Raw genomic sequence first — 21,130 nt, 5'->3', positions numbered from 1 at the left:
AAAAATGCCCCGGGAACCCCCAAAAAATACCCCGGGAAACCCCCCAGAAATCACAAAAATACCCCAGGAAACCCCGAACCCCGAAATACCCCGGAAATCCCCCCCAAAAGACCCGAAAACACCGGGAACCCCAAAAATACATAGGGGAATCCCCCCCAAAAACCAAAAAAATACCCGGGAACCCCAAAAATACCCCGGGAACTCTCCCCGACCCCGAAAATGCACTGGGGACCCCAAAAATACATAGGGGACCCCGAAATACCCCGGGAATCCTCCGAAATACATAGGGAATCCCCCCAAAAAACCCAAAAATACCCCGGGAACCCCCCCAGAAATCATAAAAATACCCCAGGAACCCCGAACCCGAAATACCCCGGGAACCCCCCAAAAACACCCCCCAAAATACCCTGGGAACCACCCCAAAACAAAAAAAAATACCCCGGGAACCCCAAAATATGCACAGGGGACCCAAAATACACAGGGCACCCCGAAATACCCGGGAACCCCCGAAATGCATAGGAATCCCTCCAAAAAAACCCCAAAAATACCCCAGGAACCCTCCAAAAATCCCCCAAAAATGCACCGGAACCGCCCCAGAAATCATAAAAATACCCCAGGAACCCCCGAACACCGAAATACCCCGGAATCCCCCCCCAAAACCCCGAAAAATACCCCGGGAATCCTCCAAAACCCCCCCAAAAATACACCGGGAACCCCCCGTGAACCCCAAAAATGCACTGGGGATCCCCAGAAATATATAGGGGACCCCGAAATACCCGGGAACCCCAAAAACCCCCCCAAAAATACTCCGGAACCCCCGAACCCCAAAATGCACTGGGGATCCCCAGAAATATATAGGGGACCCCGAAATACCCCGGGAACCCAAAAACCCCCCCAAAAATACAGCGGGAACCCCCCGAACCCGAAAATGCAATGGGGATCCCAAAAAAATATATAGGGGACCCCAAAAATACATAGGGGACCCCGAAATACATAGGGAATCCCGGTCAAAAAACCCGAAAATACATAGGGAATCCCAAAAAATACACCGGGAACCCCAAAAAATACCTCGGGAACCCCCCCTAAAAACCCAAAAAATACCTGGGAACCCCCCTAAAAACCCAAAAAATACCTGGGAACCCCCCTAAAAACCCAAAAAAAATACCTGGGAACCCCCCTAAAAACCCAAAAAATAGCAGGGAACCGCAAAAATACATAGGGCACCCCGAAATACCCCGGGAATCCTCCGAAATACATAGGGAATCCCCCCAAAAAACCCCAAAAATACCCCGGGAACCCAAAAAATACCCCGGGAACCCCCCAGAAATCACAAAAATACCCCAGGAACCCCCGAACCCGAAATACCCGGGAATCCCCCCCCAAAAAACCGGAAAATACCCGAGAATCCTCAAAATAACACAGGGAATCCCTTTGAAACCCCAAAATGCACTGGGGACCCCAAAATACATAGGGGACCCCTCCTGAAACCAAAATATCCCGGGAACCCATAAACCTCCCAAAATTACCCGGGAACCCCAAAAAATACCCTGGGACCCCCCCCAAAACCCAAAAAAATACACAGGGACCCCGAAATACCCCGGGAACCCCCCAAAAATCCCAAAAAATATCCCGGGAACCCCAAAATCCATCGGGAACCCCCCCCCAAAAATCCCAAAAAACATCCCTGGAACTCGCCTGAAACCTAAAAATACACAGGGAACCCCCCCCGAACCCCGAAATATCCGGGAAATCCCCCCTGAACCCCCAAAAATATCCCGGGAACCTCAGAAATGCACAGGGAACCCCAAAATCCCGTGGGCCCCAAAATCCAGCGGGAATCCCCCCAGAAATCCCAAAAATATCCGAGGAATGCCCCCAAAAACCCAAAATATCCGGACCCCCTCAAAAAAACCCCAAAAATACCCGAGGAATCCCCCCCAAAACCCAAAAAATATCCCGGGAATGCCCCAAAAACCCCACAAATAGATCAGGAACTCCCGAAAATACACAGGGAACCCCAAAAACAAAAAAAATACCCCAGGAATGCCCCCATAAACCCAAAAATACCCCGGGAACCCCAAAATTCATTGGAATCCCCCCAGAAATCCCAAAAATAGCCCAGGAATTCCCCCCAAAAACCCCAAAAATTACCCCGGGAACCCTCAAAAAACCCAAAATACCCCAGGAATGCCCCCAAAACCCAAAAAATATCCCGGGAATGCCCCAAAAACCCCAAAAATAGATCAGGAACTCCAGAAAATGCACAGGGAACCCCAAAAACCAAAAAAATACCCCAGGAATGCCCCCAAAACCCCAAAAATACCCCGGGAACCCCAAAATCCATTGGGAATTCCCCCAGAAATCCCAAAAATATCCGGAACCCCCTCAAAAAACCCCAAAATATTCCGGGACCCCCTCAAAAAACCCCCAAATATTCCGGGAATGCCCCAAAAACCCCAAAAAATATCCCGGGAATGCCCCAAACCCCCCCAAAATAGATCAGGAACTCCCGAAAATGCACAGGGAACCCCAAAATCCCCCAAAATATTCCGGAATCCCCCAAAAAAAACCCCAAAATATCCCGGGACCCCCTCAAAAAACCCAAAATATTCCGGGAATGCCCCAAAAACCCCAAAAATAGATCAGGAACTCCGAAAACACACAGGGAACCCCAAAACCCAAAAAATACCCCAGGAATGCCCCAAAAACCCCAAAAATACCCCGGGAACCCAAAATCCATCGGGAATCCCCAGAAATCCCAAAAATATCCCGGGACCCCCCAAAAACCCAAAATATCCCGGAACCCCTCAAAAAACCCTAAAATATCCCGGGAACCCCCCCAAAAACCCAAAAACACCCCAGGAATGCCCCCCAAAACCCCAAAATATCCCGGGACCCTCAAAAAACCCCAAAATATTCTGGGAATGCCCCAAAAAACCCTAAAAATACCCCAGGAATGCCCCCAAAAACCCAAAAATATCCCGGGAATGCCCCAAAAACCCCACAAATAGATCAGGAACTCCCGAAAATGCACAGGAACCCCAAAACCCAAAAAAATACCCCAGGAATGCCCCAAAAACCAAAAAATATCCCGGGAATGCCCCAAAACCTCAAAAATATCCCGGGAGCCCTCAAAAAAACCCCAAATATCTCGGGAACCCCCAAAAAACCCAAAAATATCTCGGGAACCCCCCAAAAACCCAAAAATACCCCGGGAATGCCCCCAAAACCCCAAAAATATCCCGGGATCCCCTCAAAAAACCCAAAAAATACCCCAGGAATGCCCCAAAAAAACCCAAAATAGATCAGGAACTCCCGAAAATACACAGGGAACCCCAAAAACCCCAAAATATCCCGGGAACCCCTCAAAAAAACCCAAAATATTCCGGGACCCCCCCCAAAAACCCCAAAATATCCCAGGAATGCCCCAAAACCCCAAAAATACCCCAGGAATTCCCCCCAAAACCCAAAAAATATCCCGGGAATGCCCCAAAAACCCCAAAAATAGATCAGGAACTCCCGAAAATGCACAGGGAACCCAAAAACCAAAAAAATACCCCAGGAATGCCCCCAAAAACCAAAAAATACCCCGGGAACCCCAAAATCCATTGGGAATCCCCCCAGAAATCCAGAATATCCCGGAACCCCTCAAAAAACCCCAAAATATTCCGGGACCCCCCTAAAAACCCCAAAATATTCCGGGAACCCCCTCAAAAACCCCAAAAATATCTCGGGAACCCCCCTAAAAACCCCAAAAATACCCGAGGAATGCCCCCAAAACCCCCCAAATTTCCCAAAAACCCCAAAAGTACCCCGGGAACCCCCCCAAAAACCCCAAATATTCTGGGAACCCCCCCCAAAAACCCAAAAATACCCCGAGAACGCCCGGAAATGCAGCGGGAACCCCAAAAATTATCCCGGGAACCCCCAAATCCATCGGAATCCCCCCAAAAAATCCACCCGGGAACCGTCAAATCCATTGGGACCCCCCCGACCCTCCCCCAATTTTTTTGGGGACCCCCAGACCCTCATCAAAATCCCCCAAACCCCCCAAAAATCCAAAAAAATCCCCTAAACCCCCCAAAATCCCCCAAAAATCCCAGAACAGCCACACCCAAAGGGGTTGGGATGAGTTTTACCCCCACCCCCCCAACACCCCCGAACTTTTTGGGGCCCCCCACCCCCCCCACATTTTTGGGGACCCCCGGACCCCTCCCCAAAATCCCAAATCCCCAAAAATCCCCCAAAATCCCCCCAAAAATCCCCTAAATATCCACACCCAAAGGGGTTAGGATGGGATTTATCCAAACCCCCCCGAATTTTTTGGGGTCCCCCCACCCCCCCACATTCTGGGGACCCCCAGACCCCTCCCCAAAATCCCCTAAACCCCCCAAAAATCCCCCCAAAAATCCCCCCAAAATCCCTAAATAACCACACCCAAAGGGGTTGGGATGGGATTTATCCAAACCCCCCCCGAACTTTTTTGGGGTCCCCCCACCCCATAATTTTTTTGGGGACCCCCAGACCCCTCCCCAAAATCCCCCAGACCCATTAAACCCCCCAAAATCCCCCCCAACCCCCCCAAAAATCCCAGAACAGCCACACCCAAAGGGGTTGGGATGAGTTTTACCCCCACCCCCCCAACACCCCCGAACTTTTTGGGGTCCCGCGATCCCCCCACATTTTTGGGGACCCCCTGACCCCTCCCCAAAATCCCCCAAACCCCCCAAAAATCCCCTAAATCCCCTAAAAATCCCCTAAATAACCACACCCAAAGGAGGGAATGGGATTTATCCCAACCCCCCCGAACTTTTTGGGGTCCCCCACCCCATAATTATTTTGGCGACCCCCAGACCCCTCCCCAAAATCCCCTAAACCCCCAAAATCCCCCCAAAAATCCCCAAACCCCTAAATATCCCACCCAAAGGGTTGGGATGGGATTTATCCCAACACCCCCGAACTTTTTGGGGTCCCCCCACCCCATTTTTTTGGGGACCCCCAGACCCCTCCCCAAAATCCCCTAAACCCCCCAAAAATCCCAAAATCCCCCAAAAAATCCCAGAACAGCCACACCCAAAGGGGATGGGGCCGGTTTAACCCCCACCCCCCCAACCCCCCCGAACTTTTTGGGGTCCCCCCACCCCCCCACATTTTTGGGGACCCCTGACCTCCCCAAACCCCCCAGGCGCGTGGGCGGCGGCGGCCGAGGCTGTGGACGGATGTTACCTGCAGGCTCTGAGCGGCTTCGTGATGGTTCTGAGCGAGGGCGGGGACATGATTTACCTGTCCGAGAACGTCAGCCGCCTGCTGGGGCTCAGCCAGGTGAGAGAAACATCCGGGGGACCCCAAAAATATCCCGGGGGGACCCCAAAAATATCACGGGGGGACCCCAAAAATATCACGGGGGGACCCCAAAAATCCGGCAGGGGGAACCCCGAAATTTGCGGGGGAGACTCAAAAAATCCGGGAAAATCTGGCAAGGAGGGGCCAAAAAATGACCTGGGAGGGGTTAAAAATGTGTCAGGGGGACCCCAAAAATCTGGGGGAGGGACCCCAAAAAATGTGTCGGAGGACCCTAAAAATCTGTCCGGGGTACCCCAAAAATCTGTCAGGGGAACCCCAAAAATAATCCGGGGGCACCCCAAAAATCCGTGGGAGGGAACCCCGAAATCTGCGGGGGGAGACTCAAAAAAATCCGGGAAAATCTGGCAAGGAGGGGTCAAAAATTGACCTGGGGGGGTCAAAAATTTGGGGGAGGGGTCCCAAAAATGTGTCGGGGGGACCCCAAAAATCTGTCAGGGGACCCCAAAAATCCAGCAGGGGCAACCCCGAAATTTGCGGGGCGAGATTTTAAAAAATGCGTTTGGGGTGGAGGTAAAATCTGGCCAGGAGGGGTCAAAAATGTGCTTGGGGAGCCCCAAAAATCTGGGGGAGGGACCCCAAAAATGTGTCAGGGGACCCCAAAAATCACACGGGGGACCCCAAAAAAATCCAGCAGAGGGAACCCCTAAATCTGCGGGGGGAGACTCAAAAAAATCCGGGAAAATCTGGCCAGGAGGGGTCAAAAATTGACCTGGGAGGGTCAAAAATCTGCTTGGGGAACCCCAAAATGTGTCAGGGGCACCCCAAAAATAATCCGAGGGAACCCCAAAAATCACCCGGGGGACCCCAAAATCCGTGGGAGGGAACCCCGAAATTTGCGGGGGAGATTTTAAAAAATCCGGGAAAATCTGGCAAGGAGGGGCCAAAAAATGACCTGGAGGGGTTAAAAATGTGTCAGGGGAGCCCCAAAAAATCACCCGGGGTACCCAAAAATCCATCAGGGGACCCCAAAAATCCGGGGGGGAACCCCGAAATTTGCGGGGGAGACTCAAAAAAATCCGGGAAAACGTGGCAAGGAGGGTCAAAAATCTGCTTGGGGAGCCCGAAAATTTGGGGGAGGGGTCCCAAAAATCTGGGGAGGGGTCCCAAAAATCTTCCTGGGGAGCCCCAAATTCTTTTTGGGGGGGGGTCCCAAATTTCTGCAGGGGACCCCAAAATTCTTTAGGGTGGGGGGTCCCAAAATCAGCTTGAGGGGTCCCAAAAAATCTTGGGGATCCCAAATTCTTTTTGGGGAGGGGTCCCCAAATTGTGCGGGGGAGCCCAATTTGGGAGGGGGCTGGGGACCCCCAAATTCTGGATGTGACCCCTCCCCAAATTCCATGTGAGACCCCTCCCCAAATTCCGGGTGTGACCCCTCCCCCAAATTCCATGTGAGACCCCTCCCCAAATCCGGGTGTGACCCCTCCTCAAATTCCGGGTGTGACCCCTCCCCAAATTCCGGTGCGACCCCTCCCCAAATTCCGTGTGTGACCCTCCCCAAATTCCGGCTGTGACCCCTCCCCAAATTCTGGGTGAGACCCCTCCCCAAATTCCGGGTGTGACCCCTCCCCAAATTCAGTGTGTGACCCCTCCCCAAATTCCGTGTGTGACCCCCCCAAATTCGGGGGTGTGACCCCTCCCCAAATTCCGGGTGTGACCCCTCCCCAAATTCCGGGTGTGACCCTCCCCAAATTCGGGGTGTGACCCCCCCGCCCCCTCCCCAAATTCTGAGTGTGACCCCTCCCCAATCCGGGTGTGCCCCCCCCGCCCCCTCCCCAAATTCCGTGCGCCCCCTCCCCAGCTGGAGCTGATCGGGCACAGCGTGTTCGATTTCGTTCACCCTGCGACCACGAGGAGCTGCAGGACGTGCTGGGCCCGCGCCAGGGTGAGACCCTCCCCAAATTAACCATGGAGCCCCAAATAGCCCTGAGACCCCTCCTCAAATTAACCTGGGACCCCCAAAAAATAACCCTGAGACCCCTGACAGGGTGAGACCCCTCCCCAAATTAACCATGGAGCCCCAAATGTCCCTGAGACCCCTCCTCAAATTAACCTGGGACCCCTAAAAAATAACCCGGGGCCCGAGGCAGGGTGAGACCCCTCCCCAAATTGACCTGGGACCCCCAAAACTAACCCCGGGACCCTCAAATGTCCCTGAGACCCCTCCCCAAATTAACCTGGGACCCTAAAAATATCCCTGGGACTCCCAAAAAATAACCCTGGGACCCTCAAATGTCCCTGAGACCCCTCCCCAAATTAACACGGGTCCCCCAGAAATAACCCCGAGACCCCCGGCAGGGTGAGACCTCTCCCCAAATTAACCATGGAACCCCAAATATCCCTGAGACCCCTCCCCAAATTAACCTGGGACCCCCGAAAATAACCCCAGGACCCTCAAATATCCCCGAGACCCTTCCCCAAATTAACCCGGGACCCCTGAAAATAACCCCGGGACCCTCAAATATCCCCGAGACCCCTCCCCAAATTAACCTGGGACCCCTGAAAATAACCCCGGGACCCTCAAATATCCTGAGACCCCTCCTCAAATTAACCTGAGACCACCAGAAAATAACCCCGGAACCCCCGGCAGGGTGAGACCCCTCCCCAAATTAACACGGGACCCCCAGAAATATCCCTGGGACCCCCAAATTTCGGGTCCCCCCAATTCCTGTGACCCCCCCCCGACCCTGGGATGCCCCTGACCCCTGAGACCCTCCCCAATTCCTGTGTCCCCCCCCCATAGCGAGGTGAGCGCGGCTTTACCCAGAGCACAAAACCCCCCCCGGGACCCCCCCAGACCCCCGGGACCCCCCAAATTCGGGGTCCCCCCAATTGCCGTGACCCCCTGAGACCCCTCCCCAAATTCCCGTGCCCCCAGGGGGTCCCCGGCGGCGGGGGGAGCGCTCTGGCCGCAGTTTCTCGCTGCGCATGAAGAGCACCCTGAGCGGGCGCGGCCGCTGCCTCAACCTCAAAGCGGCGTCCTGGAAGGTGGGGGGACACTGGGGACATTTGGGGACATTTGGGGACATCTGGGGGGATTTGGGGCATTTGGGGGCATTGGAGACACCGGGACATTTGGGGGATTGGGGACATTGGGGGACATTGGGGACATTGGGGGACATTGGGGGACATTTGGGATATTGGGGGATTGGGGACAGTGGGGACATTTGGGGACAGTGGGGACATTTGGGACATTTGGGGCATTTGGGGACATTGGGGACAGTGGGGATATTGGGGGGATTGGGGACAGTGGGGACATCTGGGGGGATTGGGGGATTTGAGGACATTTGGGGACATTGGGGACATTGGGGACATTTGGGACATTGGGGACATTTGGGGATATTGGGGGATCAGGGACATTGGGGACATTTGGGACAACGGGGACATTTGGGGGGACTGGGGACATTTGGGGACATCGGGGACATTGGGGGGAATTGGGGACATTGAGGGGATTGGGGACATTGGGGACAGTGGGGACATTTGGGGACATTGGGGACGTTGGTGACATTGGGGACATTGGGGGACTTTGGGGAGATTGAGGGGATTGGGGACATTGAGGGGCATGGGGGACACTGGGGACATTGGGGACATTTGCGGGGATTGGGCACAGGAATCCCGGGGGGTTCCCTGGGGATTTTGGGGTGAATCCCAGGGTCCCTCCCCATTTCGGTTGGATTTTGGGGTGAATTTCGGGGTGGATTTCAGATAAATCCAGGGGTCCCTCCCCATTTCGGGCTGAATTTGGGGAATTTTGGGATGGATTTCAGGGTAAACCCCAGGGCTCCCTCCCCATTTCGGGCTGGATTTTGGGGTGAATTTTGGGATGGATTTCAGGATAAATCCCAGGGGATTTTGGGATGGATTTCAGGGTAAATCCCAGGGCTCCCCTCCCCATTCGGGGTGAATTTGGGGTGAATTTTGGGGTGGATTTCAGGATAAATCCCAGTGCTCCCCTCCCCGTTCCGAGCCCGTTCTCCCCGTGTCCCCCGCCCCTCCCCGCAGGTCCTGCACTGCGCGGGCACATGCGAACCTACTCGGGGTCTGGGGCGGGGACCCCCCCCTGCGCTGCCTGGTGTTGATTTGCGAGGCCATCCCGCACCCCGGGGCCATCGAGGCTCCGCTGGGCTCGGGCACCGTCCTCACTCGCCACTCCATGGACATGAAGTTCACCTACTGCGATGACAGGTGGGACTCCTAAAAAAATGAAATTAAATTTAAAAAATCCCCCCGGGACCCCCGAGGTGTTCCCCAAATGAGATCCCCGGGTTTTGAACTTGTTGCAGTCTGAAAAGAGGGCGGTGGTGTGCCGGAATTTTCAAGGAATTCCGAGGGGTTTCACCTGAAATCTTCACCCAAAATTCTTCAAGGAGTCACCCGGGATTGCCCTAAAATCTCCCAAAAATCCTAAAGGAAACCCGAGGGGTTTCACCTGAAATATCCCCCAAAAATCCTAAAGGAGCCCCTTGGGATTTCACCCAAAATCTCCCCAAAATCCCCTCGGAATTCACCCCAAAATCCTCAAGGAGCCCCTCGGGATTCACCCCAAAAATCCTCAAGGAACCCCCCGAGATTCACCCCAAAACCTCCCCCAAAATCCTAAAGGAACCCCGAGGGATTCGCCCCAAAATTTCCCCAAAATCCCCAAGGACTTCCCGGGATTACCCCCAAAATTTTCACCCCAAAATCTCCCCAAAATCCTAAAGGAAACTCGAGGGATTTCCCCCCAAAATCCTCAAGGAATCCCTCAGGATTCACCCAAAATCCCCAAGGAATCCGTCGGATTTCACCCCAGAATCTTCACCCAAAATCCTCAAGGAAATCCCGAGGGATTCACCCCAAAATCCTCAAGGAGCCATCCGGGATTCACCCCAAAATCTCCCCAAAATCCTAAAGGAGCTCCCCGGGATTTCAACCCAAAATCCTAAAGGAACCCTGAGGGATCCACCTGAAATCTCCCCCCAAAATCCTCAAGAAATCCCTCGGGATTTCACCCCAAAATCTCCCAAAAATCCTCAAGGAGCCTGACGGGATTTCACCCCAAATTTCCAATGAACTCCTCGGAACTTCACCCAAAATGTTCCCCCAAAATCCTCAGGAGTCCCCCAGGATTTCACCCCAAATTCCCCAAGGAGGCCCCGTGGGATTGCCCCAAAATCTCCCCGAAATCATCAAGGAACCCCCCGAGATTCACCCCAAAATCTCCCCAAAATCCTAAAGGAAACTCGAGGGATTTCCCCCAAAATCCCCAAGGAATCGCTCGGGATTTCCCCAAAATTTCCCAAAAATTCTCAAGGAATCTCTTGGGATTTCCCTTCAAAATCTCCCCCAAAATCCTTAAGGAGCCCCCCGAGATTGCCCCAAAATCTCCCCAAAATTCTCAAGGAATCCCTCGGGATTTCCCCCAAATTCCTCGAAAATCCTCAAGGAACCTCGAGGGATTTCACCTGAAATCTTCCCCCAAAATCCCCAAGGAACCCCCTGGGATTCCCCCAAAATCCCCAAGGAATCCGTCGGATTTCACCCCAAAATCTTCACCAAAATCCTCAAGGAATCCCGAGGGATTCACCCCAAAATCCTCAAGGAGCCCCCGGGATTCACCCCAAAATCTCCCCAAAATCCTCAAGGAACCCCCCGAGATTTCCCCAAAATCCTAAAGGAACCCCGAGGGATTTCACCTGAAATCTTCCCTCAAAATCCTCAAGGAGCCACCCGAGATTCACCCCAAAATTTCCCAAAAATCCTAAAGGAAACCGAGGGATTCCCCCAAAATCCTCGAGGAGCCCCTCGGGATTCCCCCCAAAATTTCCCAAAAATTCTCAAGGAATCTCTGGGATTTCCCTTCAAAATCTCCCCCAAAATCCTTAAGGAGCCCCCGAGATTGCCCCAAAATCTCCCCAAAATTCTCAAGGAATCCCTCGGGATTCACCCCAAAATCTCCCCAAAATTCTAAAGGAAACTTGAGGGATTTCACCCCAAAATCCTCAAGGAGCCCCTCAGGATTCCCCCCAAAATTTCCCAAAAATTCTCAAGGAATCTCTTGGGATTTCTCTTCAAATCTCCCCCAAAATCCTCAAGGAACCCCCCGGGATTTCACCCCAAAATCCTCAAGGAGCCCCCAGGATTGCCCCAAAATCTCCCCAAAAATCCTCAAGGAATCCCTCGGGATTTCACCCCAAAATCCTAAAGGAAACCCCCCCGGGATTCCCCCAAAATCTCCTCGAAAATCCTCAAGGAACCCCCGGGATTTCACCCAAAATCCTCAAGGAACAACGCGGGATTCACCCAAAATCCCCCCAGAATCCCCTCGGGATTCACCCCAAAATCTCCCCCAAATCCCCTCAGGAATCACCCCCAAATTCCCAAGAAACGCCCCAGGATTTCCCCACTGATTTTGGGGTGACCCCGGATGATTTTGGGGTGCAGGATCGGGGAGGTGGCCGGGTTTGCCCACAGGATTTTTGGGGTGACCCCTGGATGATTTTGGGGTGACCCCTGGATGATTTTGGGATGACCCCTCGATGATTTTTGGGGTGCAGGATCGGGGAGGTGGCCGGGTCCCTTTCAGGATTTTTGGGGTGACCTGGTGATTTTTGGGGTGACCCCTGGATGTTTTGGGGTGCAGGATCGGGAGGGGCCGGGTCCCTTTCAGGATTTTGGGGTGACCCTCGCTGATTTTTGGGGTGCAGGATTGGGGAGGTGGCCGGGTACCCTCGATGATTTTTGGGGTGACCTCTGGATGATTTTGGGTGACCCCTGATGTTTTTGGGGTGCAGGATCGGGGAGGTGGCCGGGTACCCTCACAGGATTTTGGGGTGACCCCTGTTTTTGGGGTGCAGGATCGGGGAGGTGGCCGGGTACCCTCACAGGATTTTTGGGGTGACCCGGATGTTTTTGGGGTGCAGGATCGGGGAGGTGGCCGGGTCCCTTTCAGGATTTTTGGGGTGACCCCCTCGATGATTTTTGGGGTGACCCCTGGATGATTTTGGGGTGCAGGATCGGGGAGGTGGCCAGGTACCCTCACAGGATTTTTTGGGGTGACCCCTGGATGTTTTGGGGTGACCCCTGGATGATTTTGGGGTGCAGGATCGGGGAGGTGGCCAGGTACCCTCACAGGATTTTTGGGGTGACCCTCGATGATTTTGGGGTACCCCTGGATGTTTTTGGGGTGCAGGATCGGGAGGTGGCCGGGTCCCCTTTCAAGATTTTGGGGTGACCCTCGCTGATTTTTGGGGTGCAGGATCGGGGAGGTGGCCGGGTACCACCCGAGGAGCTCCTGGGCTGTTCCCTCTACGAGTTCGTCCACGCGCTCGACTCCAACACCCTGAGCCGCAGCGTCCACACCCGTGAGTGCCCGAACCCCAAATCCCGCTTGGGAACCCCAAAACCCAGCTGGGACACCCAAAACCCGCTCAGGAACCCCAAATCCAGCTTGGGAACCCCAAAACCCGCCCGGGAACCCAAATATCTCCATGGGAACCCCGAAACCCGCTCGGGAACCTCAAAATCCACACAGGAATCCCAAAACCCAACTGGGAATCCCAAAATCCACTTGGGAACCCCAAATCCTGCTCGGGAGCCCCAAAACCCGCTTGGGAATCCCAATATCTCCATGGGAACCCCAAAATCTGCTCAGGAACCCCAAAACCCACTCAGGAACCCCAAAACCCAACTGGGACACCCCAAAATCCGCTCAGGAACACCAAAACCCCCTCGGGAACCCCAAAACCCAGCTGGGATCCCAAAATCCACACGGGAACCCCAAAATCCAGTTGGGAACCCCATAACCCGCTCGGGAACCCCAATATCTCCATGGGAACTCCAAAACCTGCTCGGGAACCCCTAAATCTACCTGGGAACCCCAAAGCCTGCCTGGGAATCCTAAAATCTGTTCAGGAGCTCCTAAATGCAACTGGGAACCCCAAAACCTGCTCAGGAACCCCAAAACCCACCCAGGAACCCCAAAAACCCCTTGGGAACCTGAAACCCACTTGGGAATCCCAAAACCCACTGGGGAATCCCAATATCTCCATGGGAACCCCAAAACCAGCCTGGGAACCCCAAAACCCAACTGGGACACCCCAAAACCCGCTCGGGAACCCAAAACCCAGTTGGGAATCCGAAAATCCGCTTGGGACACCCCAAATCCCCCCAAATCTTTGTCCCCCCACAGTTCTGACCAAGGGCCAGGCCGTGACCGGCCAGTGCTGCTTTGGGACACCCCAAATTCCCCTGGACACCCCAAATCACCCCAAATTGTGTTCCTCATAGTTCTCATGAAGGGCGAGGCCGTCACCAGCCAGTACCGCTTTGGGACACCCCAAATTCCCTCAAATCCCCCCAAATTTGTGTCCCCCACAGTTCTGACCAAGGGCCAGGCCGTGACCAGCCAGAAATGCTTTGGGACACCCAATTCACCCAAATCCCCCCAAATCCCCTCAGGACACCCCAAATCTTTGTCCCCTCACAGTGCTGACCAAGGGCCAGGCCGTGACCAGCCAGTGCCGCTTTGGGACACCCCAAATCACCCCTGGACACCCAAATCCCCCCAAATCCCCCAAATCCCCCCAAATCTGTGTCCCCTCTCCACAGTGCTGACCAAGGGCCAGGCCGTCACCAGCCAGTACCGCTTTGGGACACCCCAAATCAACCCAAATCACCCCAAATTTGTGTCCCCCCACAGTTTTGACCAAGGACCAGGCCGTCACCAGCCAGTGCCGCTTTGGGACACCCCAAATCCCCCCAAATCCCCCTAAATGCCCCCAAATCACCCCAAATTTGTGTCCTCCATAGTTCTCACGAAGGACCAGGCCGTGACCAGCCAGTACCGCTTTGGGACACCCCAAATCCCCCCAAATCAACCCAATCCCCCAAATCCCCCCAAATTTGTCCCCTCTCCACAGTGCTGACCAAGGGCCAGGCGGTCACCAGCCAGTACTGCTGTGGGACACCCCAAATCACCCCAAATCCCCCCAAATTTGTCCCCTCACAGTGCTGACCAAGGGCCAGGCGGTCACCAGCCAGTACCGGTTCCTGGCCAAGCGCGGGGGGTTCCTCTGGGCCCAGACCCAGGCCACGGTGATGGGCGGGGGGCGAGCGGCGCCCGAGGGCATCGTGTGCCTGCACTTCGTGCTCAGGTGGGGACAGTGGGGACATTGGGGGGACATTGGGGACAGTGAGGACATTGGGGGGATTGGGACATTGGGGACACTGGGGGGCGGTGACACCATCGTGTGCCTGCACTTCGTGCTCAGGTGGGGACTGGGGACATTGGGGACAGTGGGGACATGGGGACATTGGGGACATTGAGGGGATTGGGGACATTGGGAACATGGGGACAGTGGGGGGATTGAGGGGATTGGGGACATTGGGGGCATTGGGGACATTGGGGACATTGGGAGATGTGACACCATCGTGTGCCTGCACTTCGTGCTCAGGTGGGGACAGTGGGGACATTGGGGACACTGGGGGGATTGGGGACATTGGGGGAATTGGGGACATGGGGGACATTGGGGGGATTGGGGGACATTGGGGGACATTGGGGACAGTGAGGACAGTGGGGACATTAGGGGGGATTGAGGGGATTGGGAACATTGGGGACATGGGGACATTGGGGGGAGGTGACACCATCGTGTACCTGCACTTCGTGCTCAGGTGGGACATTGAGGACATTGGGGATTGGGGACAGTGGGGACATTGGGGACACAGAGAGGGGACACTCAAACCCCTCGAGGATAAATTGGGGACCCCCCAAACCCTTCGAGGACCCCCCTCCAAACCCCCTAGGGACCCCCCCCAGACCCCTCCAGGACCCCTGCAAACCCTTGGGGACCCCCCCAATCCCTCAGGGACCCCCCAAACCCTCAGGGATAAATTTGGGACCCCCAAACCCCTCAGGGCCCCCCCCAAACCTTCGAGGATGAATTGGGGACCCCCCCAACCCCCTTGGGGACCCCCCCCAGACCCCTCAGGGACCCCCCAGACCCCTCAAGGACCCCCAAATCCCTTGGAGACCCGCAAACCTCTCGAGGGGATGTTGGGGACCCCCCCGAAATCCCTTGGGGCCCCCCAAATCCCTCGAGGATGAATTGGGGACCCCCCCAGACCCTTCAGGGACCCTCAAACCCTCAAGGAGGAATTGGAGACCCCCCAGACCCCTCTAGGGTGCCCCAGACCCCTCAAGGACACCCCAAACCCCTCAGGGACCCCAAACCCTCGAGGGGGATGTTGGGGACCCCCCCAGACCCTCAGGGACCCCCCCAAACCCCTCGAGGATGAATTGGGGACCCCCAAATCCCTTGAGGACCCCCCCAGACTCCTCAGGGATCCCCCAGACCCCTCGGGGATAAATTGGGGACCCCCCAACCCCTCGAGGACCCCCCAGACCCCTCGAGGGGGATGTTGGAGACCCCCCCCCAAATCCCTTGGGACCCCCCCAAACCCTTGGGGACCCCCCAGACCCCTCAGGGACCCCCCAGACCCCTCAAGGACCCCTCAAACCCCTCGGGTGGGATATTGGGGACCCCCCCAAATATCGGGGCTGGTCTCGGGCTGACGCCCCCTCCCAGCCGCGTGGAGCAGCGCGGGCTCGTCCTGTCCCTGGAGCAAACCCAGCGCCGAGAATTTGGGGGGGGCTCGGAGACCCCCGGCCCGACCCCAGCAACGGCCCCGCGGACACCGTGCTGGACCTGAGCCTCGGTGAGCGCCGGCTGGGACTGGGAGGGACTGGGAGGGGATTGGGAGGGGATTGGGGGGGACTGGAGGGACTGGGAGGGATTTGGGGGGGACTGGGAGGGGAGTGGGGGGGGATTGGGATGGATGGGGGGGACTGGGAGGGACTGGGAGGGATTGGGGGGACTGGGAGGGGATTGGGAGGGGAATGGGGGGGACTGGGAGGGGAGTGGGGGGGGACTGGGAGGGACTGGGAGGGACTGGAGGGGATTGGAGGGGACTGGGGGGGATTTTGGGGTCCCCTGAGGGGGTCTGGGGGGAGTCCCGGGGGTTATTTGGGAATTTTTCGGGGGTCCCGGGGTTATTTTGGGTTATTTTGGGTTATTTCCGGGGTCCCGGGGTTATTTTGGGTTATTTTGGGTCATTTCTCGGGGGTCCCGGGGTTATTTTGGGTTATTTCCCGGGGTCCCGGGTTATTTTGGTTTATTTTGGGTTTGTTTTGGGTTATTTCCCGGGGGTCTCACCCTTTTTACCCCCCCAGGGGTGGGGTCCCGGGGATCCCGGGGTTATTTTGGGTTATTTCCCGGGGTTATTTTGGGTTATTCTCGGGGTCTCACCCCTCTGCCCCCCCAGGGGTGGGGGTCCCGGGGGTCCCGGGGTTATTTTGGGTTATTTCCCGGGGGTCCCGGTGTTATTTTGGGTTATTCCCGGGGGTCTCACCCCTCTGCCCCCCCAGGGGTGGGGGTCCCGGGGGTCCCGGGGGTCCTGGCCTTCGTGCGCCCCTCGCACGTGCCCGAGGCCGCCCTGCAGCGCGACCCCCGCCGCTTCTGCTCCCCCGAGCTCGTCCGGCTCCTCGCCCCCATCTTCGACCCCCCCCCCGCGACCCCCGCCCCGCCCGGCGGCCCCGCAGCCCCTCCCCGGTGAGTGGGGGAGGGGTCCTGGAGAAAATTTGGGGGGGTCCTGGGGGTTTTGGGGTGGGTATTTGGGGGTTTGGGGGGGTTTATGGGGTCTTGGGATTGTTTTGGGGAGGGGGATTTGGGTCTGGGGGATTTTAGGGAGGTTCTGGGGGGTCTCTAGGGGGTCTGGGGTGGGTTTTGGGGGGTCTGGGGGGTTTTATGGGGTCTTGGGATTGTTTTGGGGAGGGGATTTGGGATCTGGGGGTCTCTGGGGGTTTGGGTTGGGTTTTTGGGGGGTCCTGGGGGGTTTTTGGGGGGTTAGGGGTGGGGTTTTGGGGGGTCTGGGGTGTGTATTTGGGGACTGGGGGGTTTTATGGGGTCTTGAAATTTTTTGGGGAGGGGGTTTGGGTCTGGGGGTCTCTGGGTGGGTTTTTGGGGGATCCTGGGGGGTTTTATGGGGCTTGGAATTGTTTAGGCGAGTTCTGGGTGGTATTTGAGGGGTCTGGGGTCTTGGGATTGTTTTGGGAGGGGGATTTGGGGTCTGGGGGCTTTAGGGTGGGTTCTGGGGGATTTTGTGGGATCTTGGAATTGTTTTGGGGGGGATTTGGGGGTCTCTGGGAGGTTTGGGGTGGGTTTTTGGGGGGTCTGGGGGTTTATGGGGTCTAGGAATTGTTTTGGGGAGGGGGATTTGGGGTCTGGGGGATTTGGGGGGTCTGGGGGATTTTGGGGAGGTTCTGGGGGTCTCTGGGGGTTTTTGGGAATCTGGGGGGGTTTTATGGGGTCTTGGAATTATTTTGGGGAGGGGATTTGGGGTCGGGGGTTTTGGGGTCTGGGGGTTTTGGGATTTTTGGGGTCTGGGGTTTTTTGGGTCTGGGGTTTTTGGGGTTTTGGGGTCGGGGGATTTTGGGTTTTTTTGGGTCTGGGGGTTTTTGGGGTCAGGGGGTTTTGGGGATTTTTGGGTTTGGGGTTTTTGGGTCTGGGGTTTTTGGGCCTGGGGGTTTTTGGAGTTTTTGGGCTCTGGGAGTTTTTTGGGCTCTGGGGATTTTTGGGTTTGGGGTTTTGGGGTCTGGGGGTTTTGTGGTCTGGGAGTTTTTGGGTGTTTTGGGGTCTGGGGGTTTTTGGGCTCTGGGGTTTTTGGGGTCAGGGGTTTTGGGGATTTTTGGGGTCTGGGATTTTTGGGGTCTGGGGTTTTTTGGACTCTGGGGGTTTTTGGGTCTGGGGTTTTTGGGCTCTGGGGTTTCTGGGTCTGGGGATTTTTGGGGTTTAGGGTTTTTGGGTCTGGGGGTTTTTGGTGTCTCGGGGTTTTTGGGGGTTTTGGGTCTGGGGTTTTTTGGGATTTTTGGGTCTGGGGTTTTTGGGATTTTTGGGGTCTGGAGGTTTTTGGGGTCTGGGGGTTTTGGGGTCTGGGGGTTTTGGGATTTTTGGGGTCTGGGGGTTTTTGGGATCGGGGGGGTTTTGGGGTTTTTGGGGTCTGGGGTTTTTGGGTCTGGGGTTTTTGGGGTTTTTGGGTCTGGGGTTTTTGGGGTTTGTGGGGTTTGGGGTTTTTGGGCTCTGGGGTTTTTGGGGTCGGGGGGTTTTGGGGTTTTTGGGTCTGGGGGTTTTGGGGTCCCTGGCTCCGCCCCCCAGCCCCCCAGGGACCCTCTGGTGCTGCAGGTGCCGAAGATTTTTGGGGGGAGCCGCGGCCCCGGAGCCGCCCTGCAGGTACAGGGGGGGTGGGACCCTCCTGGGACCCCCACCCCAATTCTGTCCTGGAAATGGAGGGGGGACCCCAAATCCCATCCCAGAAATGGGGGGGACCCCAAATTCCATCCCAAAATGGGAGGGGACCCCAAATTCCATCCCATAAATGGGAGGGGCCCCCAAATTCCATCCCAAAGATGGGAGGGGACCCCAAATCCTGACCCAAATCCCATCCCAAAAATGGGAGGAGACCCAAATCCTGACCCCAAATCCTGACCCTAAATCCTGACCCCAAATCTCATCCTGTAAAGGGAGGAGACCCCAAACCCCAACCCCATAAATGGGAGGGGACCTCAAATTCCATCCCATAAATGGGGGGGGACCCCAAATTCCATCCCAAGATGGGAGGGGACCCCAAATCCCAACCCCATAAATTATAAATAAATTATAAATAAATAAACCCCAAATTCCAGCCCCAATCCTGACCCTAAATCCTGACCCCAAATCTCATCCTGTAAATAGAAGGGGACCCAAATTCCATCCCATAAATGGGAGGAGACCCCAAATCCTGACCCAAATTCCAATCCCAAGTCCTGACCCCAAATCTCAACCCCATATCTGGGGGGGACCCAAACCCAACCCCATAAATGGGAGGGGACCCCAAATCCCGACCCCAAATTCCAACCCCAAATCCCAACCTCGTAAATGGGAGGGGACCCCAAATTCCGTTCCAAAAACTGGGGGAAACCTCAAATCCCAACCCCGTAGATGGGAGGAGACCCCAAATCCTGACCTCATAAATGGGAGGAGACCCCAAATTCCATCCCAAAAATGGGAGGGGACCCCAAATTCCAGCCCCAAGCCCTGACCCCAAATCTCATCCTGTAAATGGGAGGGGACCCCAAATTCCATCCCAAAAATGGGAGGAGACCCCAAATCCTGACCCCATAAATGGGAGGGGACCCCAAATTCCAACCCCATAAATTGAAGGGGACCCCAAATTCCGACCCCAAATCCTGACCCTATAAATGGGAGGGGACCCCAAATCCTGACCCCAAATCCCATCCCATAATGTCCCAAAACCCCATACCCGGGTTTGGGGTCCCCCCAAATGTCCCCAGACCCCTCTGTCCCCCAGACATCCCCCTGTCCCCCCTGTCTGGGTCTGGGGTCCCCCCAAATGGCCCCAAATGTCCCCCCCTGTCCCCCCAGACGTCCCCCCGGCCCTGTCTGGGTTTGGGGTTCCCCCAGATGTCCCCAAATCCTCCCTGTCCCTTCTGTCCCCTCCTGTCCAGGTTTGGGTCACCTCAGATGTCCCCCTGGCCCTGTGAGGGTTTGGGGTCCCCTCAATGTCCCCAAATGTCCCCAAATGTCCCCCTGTCCCCCCAAATGTCCCCATGTCCCCCCTGGTCCTGTCCGTGTTTGGAGTCACCCCAAATGTCCCCTGTCCCCCAAATATCCCCGTGTCCCCCCTGGCCCTGTCTGGGTCTGGGTCCCCCCAATGTCCTCCCCTGTCCCCCCAGACGTCCCCCCGGCCCTGTCCGGGTCTGGGGTCCCCCCAATGTCCCCAAATGTCCCCCCAGACATCCCCCCTGGCCCTGTCTGGGTCTGGGGTCCCCCCAAATGTCCCCCTGTCCCCCAGACGTCCCCCCTGGCCCTGGCTGGGTTTGGGGTCCCCCCAAATGTCCCCGTGTCCCCCAGACGTCCCCCCTGGACCTGGCCATGCTCGCCCCCTACATCCCCATGGACGGCGATTTCCAGCTGGGCGGGGCCGAGCCGCACAGGGGGCGTGGCCTGCGCCCCTCAGGCCCCGCCCCCAAGCCCGAGGCTCCGCCCCCCAGGCCAAGAGCCCGCAGCTTCCCTGGGCGAGGCCCCCCCCCTCCCGGCCTGGCCACGCCCCCCTGCCGCGCTGGGGCAGCGACCCCGCCCTGGGCCCGCCCCCAGGCCACGCCCTGCTAGGAAGAGGTGGGCGGGGCCTGAGGGGGCGGGGCCTGGGTTAATTAATGAGGGGGGTGGGGAGATGCGGGCGGGGCTTGGGTGGGTGTGGTCGGGGGGGTGGTGTGAGGGTGAGGCTGGAAAGGGCGTGGCTGTGGGTGTGGCTATGGGGCTGTGGGTGTGGCTATAGGGCTGTGGGTGTGGCTATAGGGCTGTGGGCGTGGCTATGGGCTGTGGGCGTGGCTGTGAATTTGGAGGTGTGGCTATGGGATTGTGGGCGTGGCTATGGGTGTGACTATGGCATTTGGGTGTGGTTATGTGTTGTGGGCGTGGCTATGATGTTGTGGGTGTGGCTATGGGTTTTGGGTGTGGCTATGGGGTTGTGGCTATGAAGTTGTGGGTGTGGCTATGGGGTTTGGGGTGTGGCTATGAAGTTGTGGGTGTGGCCATGGAGTTGTGGGTGTGGCTATGGATTTGTGGGTGTGCCATGGATTGTGGGCGTGGCTGTGGGTTGTGGGCGTGACTATGGGATGGGGCTATGAGGGTTTGTGTGTGGCTTTGAGGCTATGGGCGTGGTTATGTGTTGTGGG

General features: G+C 56.5%; 1 protein-coding gene across 1 annotated transcript in view; it reads left to right on the top strand.

Annotated features, from left to right (window-relative positions):
* LOC117009598 (hypoxia-inducible factor 3-alpha-like) overlaps positions 1-20,564 on the top strand; it is a 29,058-nt gene extending 8,494 nt beyond the window's left edge. The window contains 12 exon segments of the mRNA XM_042780108.1: positions 5,186-5,322; positions 7,163-7,199; positions 7,202-7,246; positions 8,240-8,349; positions 9,364-9,380; positions 9,382-9,546; positions 12,599-12,618; positions 12,621-12,704; positions 14,351-14,495; positions 15,927-16,037; positions 20,129-20,150; positions 20,307-20,564. Of these exon segments, the coding sequence (XP_042636042.1) occupies positions 5,186-5,322; positions 7,163-7,199; positions 7,202-7,246; positions 8,240-8,349; positions 9,364-9,380; positions 9,382-9,546; positions 12,599-12,618; positions 12,621-12,704; positions 14,351-14,495; positions 15,927-16,037; positions 20,129-20,150; positions 20,307-20,564 (1,151 nt within the window).
* Positions 20,565-21,130: the final 566 nt, after the last annotated feature.

This window comes from Catharus ustulatus, chromosome 34 (assembly GCF_009819885.2).
Source record: "Catharus ustulatus isolate bCatUst1 chromosome 34, bCatUst1.pri.v2, whole genome shotgun sequence".
NCBI lineage: Eukaryota > Metazoa > Chordata > Aves > Passeriformes > Turdidae > Catharus > Catharus ustulatus.
This window is presented reverse-complemented; position numbering and strand designations above follow the sequence as displayed.